The 16,550-nt window shown below is 44.7% G+C and overlaps 2 protein-coding genes and 1 long non-coding RNA gene across 4 annotated transcripts; 2 read left to right on the top strand and 1 right to left on the bottom strand.

Annotated features, from left to right (window-relative positions):
• Nucleotides 1-819: 819 nt before the first annotated feature.
• On the top strand, nucleotides 820-4,614 carry si:ch73-127m5.2 (uncharacterized protein LOC561202 homolog). The gene is made up of 5 exons (XM_053845072.1): nucleotides 820-907; nucleotides 1,355-1,814; nucleotides 3,056-3,256; nucleotides 3,317-3,446; nucleotides 4,152-4,614. Exons 2-5 carry the CDS (start codon nucleotides 1,421-1,423, stop codon nucleotides 4,579-4,581), a joined length of 1,155 nt encoding a protein of 384 aa, XP_053701047.1. The 5' UTR covers nucleotides 820-907; nucleotides 1,355-1,420; the 3' UTR covers nucleotides 4,582-4,614.
• Nucleotides 4,615-4,688: 74 nt separating this feature from the next.
• On the top strand, nucleotides 4,689-7,418 carry si:dkey-21e13.3 (uncharacterized protein LOC100150043 homolog). Of its 2 annotated transcripts, none has more exons than XM_053845094.1 (5): nucleotides 4,689-5,019; nucleotides 5,245-5,352; nucleotides 5,443-5,565; nucleotides 5,745-5,870; nucleotides 5,937-7,418. In XM_053845094.1, the coding sequence occupies exons 1-5, from the start codon at nucleotides 4,944-4,946 to the stop codon at nucleotides 6,398-6,400; spliced, it is 897 nt and encodes a 298-aa protein (XP_053701069.1). In that variant the 5' UTR covers nucleotides 4,689-4,943; the 3' UTR covers nucleotides 6,401-7,418. The 2 variants fall into 2 exon arrangements, with proteins under 2 accessions (XP_053701069.1, XP_053701061.1); XM_053845086.1 differs by having other exon boundaries at nucleotides 4,690-5,019; nucleotides 5,242-5,352.
• A 5,628-nt stretch (nucleotides 7,419-13,046) lies between these two features.
• On the bottom strand, nucleotides 13,047-13,669 carry LOC128752506 (uncharacterized). Its single transcript, XR_008413675.1, has 3 exons — nucleotides 13,590-13,669; nucleotides 13,300-13,417; nucleotides 13,047-13,119 (listed from the first exon to the last, which is right to left on the bottom strand). It is a non-coding gene; the product is annotated as an uncharacterized LOC128752506 (long non-coding RNA).
• Between the last annotated feature and the right edge of the window lie 2,881 nt (nucleotides 13,670-16,550).

Raw genomic sequence — 16,550 nt, 5'->3', positions numbered from 1 at the left:
GCAAGGTGGGTTAGGTGTCTTGCCCAAGGGCACCACAGCAGCTACTGGGAGGAATGGGATTCAATGGATGACCAACCACTTGAGCCACTGCCACTCTTTGATGCCTGTCTAGAACCTTCAAAACTTCAACACTTCACCAAAACTGTGTTGACCCAAAGCTTAATTCACAATCATTGGTTTCATGTAGTAGACTGTTTACATGTTGACTAAAACCCGTCGGTTCCGTTCGGAGAATTTAAGACATTTCGCAACGGAGCGTGACGAGTTTGTGTTGAAAGGAAAACGTTCAGAAGAATTAAAACCAGGAGCTTTGGATATTCCTGATAAAATACTGCCATCTGGTGGATGGAATAGTTTTGCTTTTTTATTTTTATAAAATAGATGTCCGTAGGTAGTGAAAAAGAAGAAGAGGGTTTGAACGGACACTTATGAAGAACACACTTCCGTTACATTAATAAAAAATATGTATTTCTTTAATCGAGTGGTTAATATCTGCCATGCTGTCCTGGCTTCACCATGGCAGAGGTGCAACGTGATTATATTTTTTTTGATAAATACTGAGAACAGCAAAACGGATTTGATGGCGATAAACGGCTGTTTCTAAGACGCGACAGATACGTAAAAAAAATCCCCGCTGTATCTCTAGAGCATAACAAACAGGCTCAATGGAGAAGCAACACCCGCCCTCCCTGAAACTGACAGAATCTCTATCCAAGCACGAGTCGTCCTGAACTTGATTGACGCTGCTTCAACCAATGGGCGACGAGAAAGTGGCTGCACGGGGGTAGTAAACGCACAGCTGATTTGCAACCCGCCGAAGCTGCAAAGGAGAAGAGAAAATGTCGCTTGTTCGTCTCAAGGCCGGTCCAGGATCAGTGTCGGCCTAGGCAACGGTGACGGGGGTTCGGTGAGTGGGACTTACCGGCACAAGTTGCGCCTGACGCCAGTTACCGTCTTCTGTACCGCAGCAGTGTCAACTTGCTTGTTTTAACAAGTTTGTTTCGTTGCCTTTTTGTGGGGAAGACGGCCGCCATGTTGTTTGTTATGAAAGATAGAATTCTGCGACGAATGTTACAACTACTTGTTGTGTTTCTTAACATTTAAACATTTGCCTGAAAACTCTGGCATTTCATTGTTTGGTTATATGCAGAGGTGAAATATAATATCATGTGAATATGTGTTCTTTGAAACGGAAAAATGTGATATTGTTGTGATTTACTAATAAAAGACAGTAGTTAGTTACCTTTGTTTTAGTCAGGTTTCTTGTTCTTGGTCACGTTTTAACACTGTTGACTGCAAACTGTAGAAATTGAAAATGTGGTTTTCAGGACAACTCTTGATGTTTATGCTGCAGCATCCACAACCACCGCATGGGCTCCAGGAGTGACCTCTGAACGCAGGCTTCAGATTCAGTGGAGAGATGGACCCCACCACTCGGGTGGTGGGTTTGGACTCACAAGGCAACATGGTCTTCACTATGGTCAAACCCGTGATGAGCATATTCCAGGTGTCAGCAGACCAAAGTGGCTCGGTCACGCCGGAGGGGGTCAACCTGCAGCCCTTGGCTGAAACCACCCACGTCCTGTCTCAAGCACCAGGACAGGTCCAGCTGGAGCATGGCCAGGTGGACATGCAGCAACTTCAGCCTCACATCCAGACCCACCTGCACATTTTGCCTCCAGAGACGACAGAGGAAGTGGTCCAGCAGCAGGAACCACCTCCGGACGTCAACGCCAGCGCTCAGGCTTCTGCTCTCATGCCCTTTGCTGAGGTGTCGTCTCTTCTGGACCCAAACATGAAGGGCTCCAAAGCTCGTGAGTGGATGGTTTGAGAAATGTAGTCGTGCTGTCGTGAAACTTCATGACTTTCTTGTTTCTTGTTTGCATGTTAGCTGAGATGCGGCTGAATGTTATCACCAATATGGTGACTAATTAGCTTACTGAACTACTAACTAAATGTTTGAATATATATTTACATTATATTACATTATGCATCTATATATTATATTATTTATTAATCTAAAATAAAATCAAAGTTTAATGATATAAGAATATTTGCCACAAGAGGCCACATTTTTCAATTTGAATGAATTTGGTATATTAGTGAAACTAATGATGGATATTTTGTTGTTTACATGCATTTAAACAACGAAATATTGTTTGTTTTGCATCAGTTTGACAATAGCACAATAAATCACAATGGTGGCTATACGTTTTTATATCACCTTCTTTAAACTAAAGCTCTTTTAATGTCTTGACTATAATTGTATAAGAATTTCAGTATTATAAGAATTTCAAGTACATTCAGAGTAGTGGCCATTGTGTAGTGGAACAAAAACTGTTTGCTTTGTTATCATCCTAGCTGCGACCTGTCTTGTGCATCATATATATATATATATATATATATATATACAGTGGTACCTCAGTTTTCGAACGCCTCGGACTTTGAACAAATTGGAGTTCGAACAAATATTTTGAGATTTCGAACGAAAATCCAGAACTCAAACGCCCCTGAAAAAAGCTGGAAAAAACATAACGTGCGCGGACCGAGCAGCTGACCCACGACATGCTTTGTTATTGTGTATAACGCAGCCTCTGTATGAAGACGTGTCCCGCACTCCGGGGTTTGATGTCCTTTTGTGGGCTGGAGCTCAGACAGGGATGAGGCGAGTTTGGGACAGAGCGTTATGACTTTGTCACAGCCAAACTGCACAGAAGCGCACATTCAGAGCTGGACACGCACCGGGCACCTCTTCACTTCTGGAGAGACGTCACTCACTCGGCAACCCCTCCCACATGCAGCGGCCACACGCATAGACGAACAGCGCACCTGCAGCAGACACTCTACATTCACTCCTACAAAAGCCTATTTTAAGGCTTGGAACGCATTATTTCTTGCCAGTAATGGGAAAAATCGATTCAGATTTCGAACAAATCGCTTCTCGAACGGCCGTCTGGAACGGATTGTGGTCGAGAACCAAGGTACCACTGTATATTTATATATAGCGTGTGTAAAATGGGAGTAGCTCACAGTAGGGATTTCATTTGTCTTTTAGGGAAGTATCTGATTTCCTACGATGAGATTAAGCGGCGCCTGCAAGCTCCAGAGAAGATGTCCCTGCGCTCCCTGGCTGCTTACACGCGCGTCAGCAGAGGACCAGCAAGCAAGAAGACGCTGATGGAATCCCTGAACGTTCTGGGTCTCACGCCCAGCACGACCACCTCGGTCTCATCGTCCTTCTCCAAACTGACTGAAGGTGAGTTGACCACTGATTCATGAGCATGTGTTGTTGGATCAGCGTGTGTGTTTGTTTCAGGCGACACCAAGGCGCTGTGTGACGACATGAAGGACTTCTCCAGCGATTACGTTGATTATGGCAACATGGCCAAGCAGCTGATCCCCGACACCAACACTGTCCAGCACTGGTCCAAAATCATAGAAACCAAGTGAGTGTTCATCCACACTGACTGCATGTACCGACCGTCGTGTTGTGCCAGTGACTGATGATTTCTCATTCGTATGTTGAGAAAACTACTAACTGGACCCCATATTCAAAGGTGAGGATGAAGGTTTAGCAAACTTAAACTCGTTATAACATGAAATTATAAACCGTTAAACTCTTATTTTAACGTGAAGCTACTCTATAAGTGATTACTGTAGTGGAATAACTGGGTCTGAACGGACCTGTCATGACGGACAGTGTGTGTGGAGTAGGCCCTCTAGTGGGGGAACGTGGGTGTTGAAGGCATAAAGCAAAACCGCACAGAATGCACAGGTTCAAATTATTTCTCTGTGGCCGATTGCTGTGTTCTTAGCATATTGGAAGTGCTCAGCAGGATAAAGAGTTGACGTGAGCAAGGTGTTTCCAAATATGATGTACCAATGTGTGAATTAGCAAGGCAGTTAGTGAGAGAGTCAAAGTGCCCAAGTGACTGTAATGAGCCAGTTTGGTTTATTGACAAACATATCTGAAATGTCAATGAAATGCAAGACAACCTTCAACATGGTCACAATTTAGCATTAGATTTCAAACGTGTCAGTAGAGTTGAAGTGGAACTAGGTTGCATTTCACAGGAGTGTGGCTGCGTCAATCATTTTGTTCCTGGCTTTGTCAGGGTGTGGTGTTCTTAACAATTTCCTGTCTCTGTCAGGAACCACCTGGAGGACATGAGGAAATGCTTCAAAGACCCGGCAAACTCTGGAGCCTTCGACAACGTCACCCATGGACTTGGCCTGGGAATGTTGGACGTAGCTCTGGACATGGTCGTGACGGTTATCGAACAGCAGATTCGAATTCTGTCTGGAGCGGCGGCTTCAGAACCAGCAGACCCGGGCCTGTCGACACGGCGCATCCGCAGACGAAGCCGCAAACTTCGAGGGTCAAATAGCGATCGGCCAGACAAGCTAACTGGGGGGTTGAAGGACCAGTGCAAGGTCATCGCTAAGAATAAGAGGCGGAGCAGGAAAAAGCCAGCACAGGAAACAGCTGAAGCTCCAGCTGAGACGTGCAGACAGGAAGAGGTGCTGACACTGGTGTCGGTCGGCTACGAGACAGTTTCCGGGGGACTCCCGTCTGCGTGAGCGTTTGACATGAAAGTGCTTTTCTTTGTAAATAAAAACTTTTTTTGAAAACAAGCTCCCATTCACAGGACACTAGTCATGAAGCCGTTTTTTAAACAAGACACAGTAACACAGGTCAGACATGAAAGCAGCATCACACAGTCACTCTCGCTAAAGACAGACGCTGACATGTGCACACGAGACACATGCACTCGGGGCTTAACTCGGGATTAGCAGTATTACGAGGCAGAGCACCAGGGTCAGCTGACAGGTGGAAGGTGGACTGGTTCTGCCCAACAGAACTGGGCTCAGCGGACACGATTCTGTCAGTGCCAGGAGAGATGATGGAATATCTGTGACTTGAAGGGGTGGTTGGAGTCGGGATGGGTCTCCCCAATGTGCAATTTGTGTCGCCGTACAAACAAAGATGCAGTCGCCAGCAGCTGGAAATGCAGAACGGTGAGTTTCTACTGCAGATCATTGATGATGATGATGGTTAGAGCTCTGGACAGGAAGTGAAGTCAGCACTTTGTAAACGTAACTCTGCTGTCTAGCTTGTGATGGTGGTGTGTTTTTAAGTTTGAAGTTCCTCTTTTTCGCCGTCCTTCCCCATTTAAATATGAATCTTTCACACAAACAACATGCTCCTGAAGTGCGAGTTTTTTCATGGCCTCCTCCCAGCAGAACACCTGAACGACGCTCTGGGCGCCATCAGGGTTTTGGGTCTGGAGCAGATAGAAGGCGAGCTGAAGCCACATCTGAACACGGTGTTGACAACCATCATACAGAAAAGTGTGTCAGCAAAAACTCTTTTTTTTTTTTTTTTTTTTTTTATGTGGTCGTTATTTTTCTTCTCACGGTTGTTGTCCTCACTGTGACCAGACAGGGGCGCTCCTGAGCAGGTGGTGGTCAGCGGGATCCTGCCCATCCTGGCGCTGTCTTTGCGAGGCCGTGGGTCTCTCACGCTGCTTACAGCCAAGCTCGTGGCAGAACTAGCCAGAGAACGTAAGAGCGTATTGAGATTTCACTTTCATTTCTGGAAAATTATTTCTGAGGAGAAATAAATGTCGCTTTATTTGTGTTCACTGATGGTCAAAACTGTCATGATGTTTTTCATGTGACATGATATTCCTTAGTTTTGACGTTTCATTATTAGATTGACGCATTCTCCTGTGGTTTTACAGCTTTGGTTCTCAAAGGTTTTACTGACTCCGGATTGGTCCCAGCTTTGTTGTCGGTGCTGACCAGCAGTGACCATGAGCTTCTTCTTCATGCGACGCGAGCCATCACGCGCATGTCCTATGACAACCGTAAGTAAGCCGACCTGGTTCAGAGACAAGCCATTTTGGTCATGATGGTTGAATCGTCCCATTCAGGGAACTTGCAGGACCATCTACTCAGACGAGGAGCGGTGCCCCGGCTAGTCGCCATTCTGCTACGGTTCCCAGCCAAGGAGAACCTGGAGGAGATTTGCTTGCAGGCACTCTGCAACCTGAGTGGGATGGGTGTGACAGAGGAGGCGGGGATCATCTGGGAAAGAGGCCTGTCGGTCCGCCGGGGCGAATGTGTGTTCCGCGGCGTCTCTCCTCAGACGTGCGGCTTCTTCTCCTCGGTCACTCTGGTCCATGTCTCCCAGTGGGCCCCGGGTCAGTACTCGGTTAGCATCGAATCCATCCAACGCTGCTCATCGTCCTTCTGGCACATTCATAGAAACCAACAGGCTACACGTTGGTTCCCAGTGTTGGGTTGGGGGAGCTGTTACAACGCAGTCAAGTTCTCCTCAAAGAACGTTCCCAGAAAGTCCAGCCTGAAGAGCCGAGTGTTCCACACTCTTCTCTGACGTCACCCGAGAACAAATCTGGTCCGGTGACGTAGAACAAATGGTGTCTTCAAATGGTCCAAGTGAAACCTGTGATTTAGATTTTTGTTGGAACTTCAAAGGCCACTTTTCCAGATTTGAAGATTTCCTCATGCCTTTCAAAGAATTTGAGTTTGAATCGTAGACCAAAACATGTTAAAGATTCAACTTTTGATCGCTGACTGCTCTAATTTAGTCATTTGAAATGTAATTCATGCCAAACCAGACATGTGCCTCTAGAGAGAAACATGTCAAGGACTTACTGGCCACACCTTTAAACCAAAGGACCTTCTGTTAATGTAAAGTAAAAGTTAGCACCTTGTGGCCAGTCTTGCTCGCATGAACGCCAAACACATCTAAAGGCTACATACAGTGCGTCAGGGTGTGAGTCAAACCCTGCTCACCATATGACAAAAATCACCTCCTACAAAGTCCCGGTATGTTTGTTTGCCATATGAACAACAGTCGTACAACCTTAAAAGCTCACATATATTATCAGATTAAGTCGAAGACATTGGGTACCTCAGTCGTGTATTGCGTTCTTGTGGAAAAACTTGTGTTTGCCAAATAAAAAATACATTTTTATAAACTACAAGGAGCAAAAGTGGCCTCGTTGTAAAGTAAAGGACATTGTTAAACCGTCAGGTTAGCAACGCAAAACTAACTCCAGGCTTCTCCATTTATGATTCAGTTTATTCATGGTTACAATGGGTAGATTTAAGTTGTATTTCTTATCATTTAAATGTAAATATATGGGTACATGCAGCAGCAGCTCACTTGATGATGAGCGACCCCTGCACCAGATCATAACACTGTTATTTATGGTGATATTATGCAGCTCCCGCCCAGCGAACAATCCGATCCCACTGCCATTAAAGTTTCATCACGTCAAGTCCAGCAGCACAGACATAGACGTCCATTGGCAGCTACCAACACAGTGAATAGTGAACATGTCTTCCTCAAGTGCTTGACAGTATTTATTTGTGCCACTTGTACAAGTTGGTTTTAGCTTAATCAATAAATTGCCTGCTCTTAAAGGTGTATGTGCTTCCCTTTTATTCCTCACTTCATTGTTGAGCAAAGCAATTCCAAGTGTTACCACTAGAGGGCACACAGGTCCTGCGCTTCCCTCGCATGGGTTCACGTCACTCTGTCCCTCATCTTGACCCTCACACTGACGGCAAGCTAATGACTGTATATGATGAAACACTTGCCCTTTAACAGTGTGCAATATGAGCACACCAGCCCTTCCCCCGCTTCTTTTCTAATTGCATCTCTTATTGTTTCTGATCCCTTCAGGCCTCCAAACACACATCTGGGACCTCCCTTCCATTTTGAGACATTTAAATATATACAGTGCAAAACATGACTGAGGCATGTTTGTGCTTAAAACCTGAACAACACTGAGGAAGAGTGTGACTGCGATTGTGTTGAGGGTCTAAAAGAAACGTGGCTGCAAATTAAGTTGTCCAAAACGAAAACTATATCTTTGCCTTCTTGTGAGTCTCATGAATGCTCGTGGTCTTGACTCACACTTTTAATATCAAACACATTAATAATTCACACTCGCCCGCAACTCAAGTGCTTTATTACTTGGTTTACTGCGGATGACGCGTTCCGACTTGAGTCCTCTGGATGTTTTTCCAAAGCTCATTATATTAATTTGATACAACACACCCAGATAGCAAATATAAAAACACACATCTACGCTCAAAAGAAGTTGCAAACGAAGAAGCACATGCACATTTACATTCACCTTTTTACTAACTTTCTGGAACAAACATTGTGGTAGATCTCTCCGATAAAACTCCCTTTTCATTCCCACCCCTGGCAGCCGCCAGACCTCTTCTCCATCCTCCTCAATATACCCTGTATGTTTGGCAGCAGAAAGCATCACCGTGACCTCGCCGAGGAACACCATGTGATCAGGTTGCTCAGATGTGGGGAAGCGTTCCAAAGCCTGATTTGACCTTTAACCTTTGCGTTTGTTTCAGAAGTAGGTGAGAAGTCTTTGTCAAGTCCACTTGGAAGAGGCTCAGAAGAAAGGAGGACAATAACACAAACGGATTAGAGCGCGATTAAAATGCAAAACGACACAAGAGGAACAAAAATATCACAAAGCTTCAGTCTTCCAAAAAAAGACACAATAAGAAGATTCTAGAAAAGCGTCAAATCGTCGACTTGCATTTTGTGTTTCATCTATTTTCTATTCCCTCACTTTTATCCTTCAGTCCGACCGTGCTCTGTCTTTATCCGGAGGAGAGATGAGGAAGGAAAGATGCTGACATGAACACTAAGCAAGACATTGCAAGAGTGAAAGACGTAGTGTCGTGGGTTTGAGTCCAGCTGGAGGCAACTCTGGGACTGAACCTGTGTCAGCTGTGTTTCATGTGCTTGTGTATATAATAGTTGAAAAAATACAACTACAGTGATGCGTTCTCACTAGAACTTGCAGGTGAATTATTAGTATCAAACATTTGTCTACTTTACTCTGCTTATTGCCCACAGCCATCGCAGAGTGGCGGACATGATGTATTGAGGCTCTGCTCCTTAGTTCATTTCAAACTTCTAAATGGACAAACGCATTTCAATGCAATGTTCAAGGGCTGTTGCAAACTGAGAAGCTATTAGATTTTGGTGGGATGCTGAAGTTTGCGTTGTTAAGATTCCCCCATTGTCTTGAAATGAAAAAGTCATATCCAGTCATGTGACCTGCTCAGGTTGAGACAGGCTGAAAACTGACATTTTGAGATAATGAAACGCAGTATACAAATAAATCACTGTAGTAAAGCTGTGGCGCTCATATGACTATGGTGGAGAAATGATGGACGGTTTTCTCATTCATGCCTCATTCCTATTCTTCACGTCTCAAATGTGTCTTTTAGGGACTTTGGAGCGCTACTGCCATCTGCTGTTGGTTTGATATCATTGCTCTCGGAATATATATACTGTATATAATATATTGACAAACTGTCATTTTGGATATTCATCACAGCATGGATGCAAAAGAGTAACTGGGCGGAGGTATGCTTTTTGTGCAGGATACATTTAATTAATAATTTAATTATTTTAAGTAAATGTAGTTTTAAAAGTATTACGATTATTGAAGGAAAAAATAGGGGTTTTTTTGTTTTTAGTTGAACAAATAAAAAAGGCTTAAATAAATACTTAATAGCTTAAATAAATAAATACAGAGTTTTGCCACGGTTCCTTTGATGTAAACATATTTAATAACCTGTGACTAATCTTTCATTCTAGTGTTTATTCTTATTAAACAAAAGAAAAACAAATAGAGAAATTTATCAAGAACAAGTTGATATGGTTGTATAAATTGTTTTCAATCAAATCTATGGCTGGTTCAATCCGAGAATCCTCTCACAACAACACAAATACACGAAAAGCGCTAGTGTGAAGTCACATGACAAACAACAGCGCTAATTAACAGCAAATGTGTGGGAATATTTATGCCACCGTTCGTCGCGTTGTGAGGTCCCAAACAACAGTTGTCACCTTCAGCAATGAACTTTAGCCGACGCCGGCGCGCGTGACAGCGGCACAGCGCATAGTATGCTAATAAATGTACGTTTCTCTGGGTCCGGGGTCACGCTCGCGCTCGCCGCAGCTGAGAACGGCAAATGGCAGAGGCACTCAAGCACATACATATAAGGCCAGCGTCACGACTGTTAACTACGACTGCTGAGAAAGAAAAAAAAAAAGATCAAGTGTCCTCGCCAGATTTGAGGTTTTCAGCTTCGGGCTGCGGAGGAAGACTCATAAACTGATATGAGACGTGTTCCAGTGATCCATCCTGATACAGCTGACAATACCAGGGAGGCGTCAGCTGCGAATGAATAAATGAAAAGCGCCGCTAGAAACGCTATCTGAGCTGTCGGCTGATGATAGCAGCCACATGACTGCAGTCCTCCACCCTCCTCAACAAGTCTAATGAGCATCCTCCGCAGATAACAAACTGATTAGACTCTTTATTCAAAGAAAGCCTCGTGTCTTCTGTCAGCGGATCAATGTCCCATTCACTTGTGACTGATGACACTTGAAGCTTCAGTCGTAGGACCTAATTCTCCCACCTCGCCTGACCGCCCACATCTCCTCAGAGCTCGAGGAATCTTGTCATTCTCCCCCTCTTTTTGTCTGTTCTGGCAGAAAGTGTCTTGCAGCTGTCAGTTTGAGAGACAGACGGAATCTGACTCCTCAGTAAATCAGTCCGTTTGACTTGCAGTAACCTTCATCTCCAACCCGGAGAGGAAACATCACGCGTAGACGCTTGATCTGCTCCTTCAACAAGGGATGGCACCAGCCTCATGGCTTCTTCTTCTCGACCAGGGGTGTGAGACCGGTTCTTTAAGGAGCCACAGTGCAGGCCTTTGTTCCAACCAACCAAGAGGACACCTTCTCACCAATCAGGTGCCATCAAGCTGGGCGCTGGTGTCTATTGCCTAACATACATGTGCTTGCAGGGTCAGAACAGAAACCTGCGTGGATCAGTTTGACACCCCTGAAGTTGACGCTCATGAGAACATGGTATTGCCACCACCACAGTTCAGGGCACAGTACAAGTAATATCCGACTTACGACCTGTTCAACTTACGTCCAACAGTCCTTAGGTCCACGGCCAGCAGATGCTTTTTTTCATTCAGTGTCCTGGCACCTCAGCACGTAGCAGCCCGGCACAGCAGCACAGTATCCCAGGATCTCACTCTCACACAGTGATCTACCACTACAGTAGTGTCTATAACCCTCGCGTCGGCTATTTTGAATGGCATTCGACTTGCGTCCAATCTGACTTAACACCGGTTGGTCAGAACCGATCCCGGTCGTAAGTCGGATGTTACTTGTATTGGCAGAAGCAGGCAGACAATCGGAAGGTACTTTCGATGGCAGTGACCAGAAGGGACTCGAAGAGAAACAAGTATATCAGAACAGCTCATATGCAGAGCCTAGACTCAGATGGTTTGAACATGTGAAGAGGAGGGGCAGTGGACATGAAGGATGTGCCGTGTCAAAGGAGAAGAGGAGGTGAAGAGGATCGGGGGCACGAGGGAGGATGATCAAGATAGGGTGAGTGGGGGAGGCTGACTTGCTGTGGCAACTTGAGAACTTCAAAATGGTCAGTTCATCACTATGTTGTCATCGCTCTCTAGTAACGGTCACAGATCACTAGTTGTGACACCTTATGTTCACCGCGACTCCAGTTATACAGTGGATATGCCAACAACAGCTTCCTTCTCAAATCTCTGGTTTCACCAATGTCCCTCGGTGGCCAGCAGCGTTCGGTCTGAGGCGTCGGGTTATAAATGTAATTTCCCCACGACGCCTGACAGATGGCTTCGGGTCACCCGAAGAACTGGCTTGCGCGCGTGTGTGATTCATTCTTGATATAGATATCGCTGGCAGAACTATCATAGTTAATAATGTGTCAGCGGTGATTGATGGTTGGCTCCGAGGATTAGATGGCCCAGTTCATATGTGTGCGTCTGTGCGGGTTTGTCAACAAGTGTGTTTTGTTTTTCCACACAGAAATGTGGCGCAACGTAATCATGAAACGGTGGAACTTTGTGGCATGAGGAATGTGTTTTATTAACAGTTTAAGGTCACGGACACGTATCAGACCAATGAAACTCATATTCGGTTTACAGGCTGCTACAGTGGGCACTCAGCACACACACCAACAACTACCTCCAGTCTTTGTTCTCCTGCATGAAGTCTTTTACTGACACAAACGTGCCGTGCTGGCAGCATCTTTAAATGACATAGCAGACATCATAATTGTGTTTTCAGTTCAGCAAATCACCCACAACACAAGTTGTTTGGATTTTTTTTTTATTTGTACAAACATCTGTCAAATGTCCAGCCTTTACGTGAAACACCCTTCTACTGATGACAGAGTGAGATCAAGAGCAGACGCCAGTTTGTTTTGGCGGCGCGGGTGATTTGCTCTGTCCAAACATTTACCTCGTCTGTTCACATCGACGCACTCGGTGACCTTGGTCCGCTTGTCTGTTTGTGTGATGGAGTGTTTGCATACCTGAGGAGGGTTTAATATTCTGAGAGCATCGTGACAGACCAGAGCTGTTTACATGAGGGAAAATTCTTATCGCTCATTCACCCTCAACAGATGATGATGCGTGAACACGTGTTCTTGGGCTCAGGATTCGCAGTATTTACCGAAGTTTGACTGAGAAAGAGAAGGATGGCGTCCCGTTTTATAAAGCAGCGGGGCGAAGACAGACCCATGACTGGAATAAATACGAGTAATTATGTGATCAATTCTTGATAAAGATCCCTGTTGTTCCTGTCTTGCGACAACTTGCTCCTCCCTACACTTGATGAGTGAGTGAACAATGGGTAGTGAAGAAGCACAGTCAGGATCTGGTGGCAAGGTCCTGAATTAGACATTGATGGGGTCAATATAACAACCCCGCAGCCTCCTGTCATTTAACGCTGCACACCACGTGTTGGACATGTCTGTTCAGCACTGACTACTGCACACTGACAAGTACTTATGAAGTTATGAATGAGTGCATGATTGGTGCGTCATGTCCTGTACATCAACCTCTTTAAAATGTCCACTGTAATAAAAGGGCAAAACAAGGACTTACTGAAGGTCGAACCCGTTCATTCGTCTGGAGAAGGCGTCACCTCTGTGGTTCATTATTCATCCTGACTCTGGTGCCGCCTCGTTCCTAAAAATCCAGACCAACAGTTTTGACATTGACACCAGCTGTGTTGACATTCTATCATGTGATTAGGACTTAAGGAGGAGGGAGAAGCAGAACACAGACACCGGCTCTCATTCATCCACAGCTTTTAGCTTCGCATCACATCTGCCGTTCTGGGCAGAAGTTTAAGGTCGTTTTTCTTACCGGCGACTTGTCCCTTTTCTCCGTCTGTGTCCTTCAGTCTCTCTCTCCGATAGTGATGGATTCTTTATTTGTCATTTATTGACCCGTTTTTTGTCACTATGTGCTCCTCTCCTTAAGCCTCAGCATGTAAAAGAGACAAATGTGACCCAGTGGACGCATGATATTTACAGTCAGAGTCAATAAGGCATCATGCGACAAAGATAGATCGATTTACAAGGAGGACTGTGCAATCGATAATCCCTGCACCATCATCGATTTCTGCCTATTCAAGTTGAGTCAAATATTCCTACCATCTCCCTTGTCACTGTCCCCTCCACGCTGAACTCGTGTGTGGGGATCAGGTCATGGCTGTTGTTGGGCAGGATTAGACCGGCGCGTCTAAACAATTGACACCAAACCAGCCGTTTAAAGTGAGCTGGACGACAGGCTGTGGTCTCTAAAGTGGTGAGCGACAGAATGGTTTTGGGAGTGTGGCTGCTTGAACACGAATGACCTGACCTTGCTGGCTCACCCACAGATAGCAGTTAGCCCACTGAGCTATTCATATTTCCGCGCTGATAGCGCCGATCTAATTAGCGTCGAATAGCAAAACAACTTCACCTGATGCGTCTCGAGTTGTTCCACAACTGGTTCTGCCCTTTAAGCAGTTGCCATTCTTTTCTCATTATTCTGTAATGCCTGTTTGATTTGTCCTTTAATGGCGCCTTCTCTACGGCAGCTAATTAGCGTAGCTCGCAGTCGGCGCCAGAGCCCAGGTCCTCGGGCGGCTCTCAGGTGTCGGGGCTGATAGCCTGTTTGCGCTCAATCTGTCATCGCTACAGACGAACGGCGTGCGTGTGGGGCGAGTGGTCGGCGTGGCTGTAGGCGCCACCCTGACACCCATCAGGACCCATCTGCTCGGAGAGTTGGAGAAGGTAGGCTTGGCACAAACGCGGCGCGCCGGCTTGTAATGAGTCTCTTCTTGCGACCCCCTCAGCTGCCTCCCTTTGCTACAGTTCTCATTTCCGTCCAATTTCCAAGCACAAAACAATCCTGTCAGCACAAAGATGCTTACAAATGAACCCAGGTACTGTTTCTTCTTGGTGGGAAAACGGACCAGAAAGCCTTTTAACCCTTTCCATCGTCTGTCTCAGGTGAGCTGGACAACCTCAACACCTACTGTATTTTACTTCCACACCCTGCCAAACGCTTCGACTTTAGGTGTGAATGTGCCTTTAGAACCCATGGGAACTCTATCAAGATCTGCCATGGGTCTATCTTGTCACTATTAGATGATGAAAATGTGTTATAGGGAGGATTAGAGAATGAATTCAAACGCCGTCCCAGTCCACCAGTCCGGTCCTCACAACCTCATAGTCCTCATTTTGAGTTTAAAAGTAGCGTCGCGAACAACCATGAGAGCATCACAAGTGACGCAGATCCTTCACAGCAACCGACAATTTCCATCATTTTGCTCAGTTCTTCAAAAGTTTAGCCACAGTTCCGACTGAGTCGATGACACTTCACTGCGACTTCTGAGGTGAAGACAGGTTCATTGCAACGACATCTTTCTCAGGCACCTCGGAGAAGAGTAATTCATGGCACACGCAGGTATTAGTGAGTCAGTAATTATCATTAGTGTCATCAAGTCCTTTCCTCTCTCTCCCAGTGGCAACGTGTAATCACCCGCTTTTATCAATCAACAGCGGCCTGGAGCAACCAACCGTCGTTTCTCTGGTGCCTGACATGAATCATAACCAAACCTTTGTTTCTCTCATCAACACGGGCTTTGTTCTCTGGGCGAGAGGTTCAGACGTATTGGAGTCTGTGCTTTGCATTCAATCTGCTGCAGGCTGGCAAAGGTGAGGCGCCTTCCCGCAACATTCGACATGAGCATAGAAGGTTAGTCTCGCTTTGTAAGGTAGAAGATTCATCGTCATTTTCATCAAGCCGAGAGAGAGATCTAATCCTGACATCTGTTCCAGGCTGTGCAATGATGGAGGCATCTCTCTGCCATCCAGATTCGAATACAAGAAACCAAATTGAATTCGGAAAAAAAAAACATTCCGAAAAATGATGGTTTGATGTCCCATTATTAAGGTCCGAATACGAAAAAAAAGTTTTACATAGTATTTTAAAAAGTTTTCAGTTCAGCGTGAAAATTAATAGTTAGTAATATGATTTTTTTTTTCAGTTTCAAATAGCATTTACGAATTCAAAAGTTTTTTTCAGATTTGAAACTTTTTTTATGATTACAAATCTTTTTTAGTTACGAGTTCAAAACTGATGGCACAGAAATGGCGTTGGGGGCGTGTCCTTGCTCTGTCAAGAGTGACAGCACTCAGAACCGCGGTTTGAGCTGTGATGTTTGCAGACAACACGGATATTGTGATGCTGTCAAAACATGAATATGTGGAATAGTCAAGTGGATGTCGGAGAAAAAGCACAGACACAAAACACTGCTACAATCTACATGCTATTTAAGGTGTAACTTGCCATCAAACACCATATAAAAGAAGTCAATAATGCCACACTGTATGATTCTGTGATCACATGTGAAATGTCCAATTTCCTCCAACAACATTGAATGCAACGTCACTAGCAATTCAGCACTGCAATCATTTCATTTTCTGGAATGAATTTTTTTTTTTTTAGAATTCAATCTGGTTTTTCCTATTCATATCTTGATGGCAGAGATATCCCTCCATATTGCAATGGAACATTCCCTGGGCTGGATCATCTTCCGAGAGGAAACACATAAACCGGCAGGAAGAGAATCAGCAGCTGTAGTTCAAGTCCCAGGAAATGGTGGACCATGTGTCCAACATGAGATGCTTCCTGAAGTCTTTTCCCTTCATATGTGCCCCGGAGATCATAGTTGAAGGAGAACAATTGGCCAGCTATATTGTTGGCTAATCTTCTTCTTTACTATGAGTCAGAAGTGATGAAGATAAATACACATCACAGAATCTCTTCCCATGATTGTTTTGATCAAACATCTCAATACTTACAATTTAACAGAAACAGCAGCTAAAAAGTACTTATTCATTCTTACACGATTTTATATTACTCTGAATTTATGTTATAACGTGCTTGGAACTGTAAAATTTAGCGCTTGAAATTAATATTAAAAATAACGTAGAAATGTGGGAACTAAAAAAACATTGTTAATAAAGTGTGAACGTTAAACATATTCATTTTCAGTTTTCCTCGCACTTTGTGTCTTGTCCAGAACTAATGTCTGTGAGTTCATAAGAGGGCACTCTACATAT

The sequence above is a fragment of the Synchiropus splendidus genome, chromosome 1, assembly GCF_027744825.2.
Source record: "Synchiropus splendidus isolate RoL2022-P1 chromosome 1, RoL_Sspl_1.0, whole genome shotgun sequence".
In the NCBI taxonomy this organism is placed as follows: Eukaryota; Metazoa; Chordata; class Actinopteri; order Syngnathiformes; family Callionymidae; genus Synchiropus; species Synchiropus splendidus.
Note: the sequence above shows the minus strand (reverse complement) of the source record. Positions and strands in the feature narration are given on the sequence as shown.

Coding starts and splice junctions, on each gene's coding strand:
- si:dkey-21e13.3 (XM_053845086.1), top strand. CDS start 4,944: ATGGGTCTCCCCAATGTGCAATTTGTGTCGCCGTACAAACAAAGATGC. Junction 5,353..5,442: donor GACAACCATCATACAGAAAA/GTGTGTCAGCAA, acceptor CACTGTGACCAG/ACAGGGGCGCTCCTGAGCAG. Junction 5,566..5,744: donor GGCAGAACTAGCCAGAGAAC/GTAAGAGCGTAT, acceptor GTGGTTTTACAG/CTTTGGTTCTCAAAGGTTTT.
- si:ch73-127m5.2 (XM_053845072.1), top strand. CDS start 1,421: ATGGACCCCACCACTCGGGTGGTGGGTTTGGACTCACAAGGCAACATG. Junction 1,815..3,055: donor CATGAAGGGCTCCAAAGCTC/GTGAGTGGATGG, acceptor TTTGTCTTTTAG/GGAAGTATCTGATTTCCTAC. Junction 3,447..4,151: donor TCCAAAATCATAGAAACCAA/GTGAGTGTTCAT, acceptor TGTCTCTGTCAG/GAACCACCTGGAGGACATGA.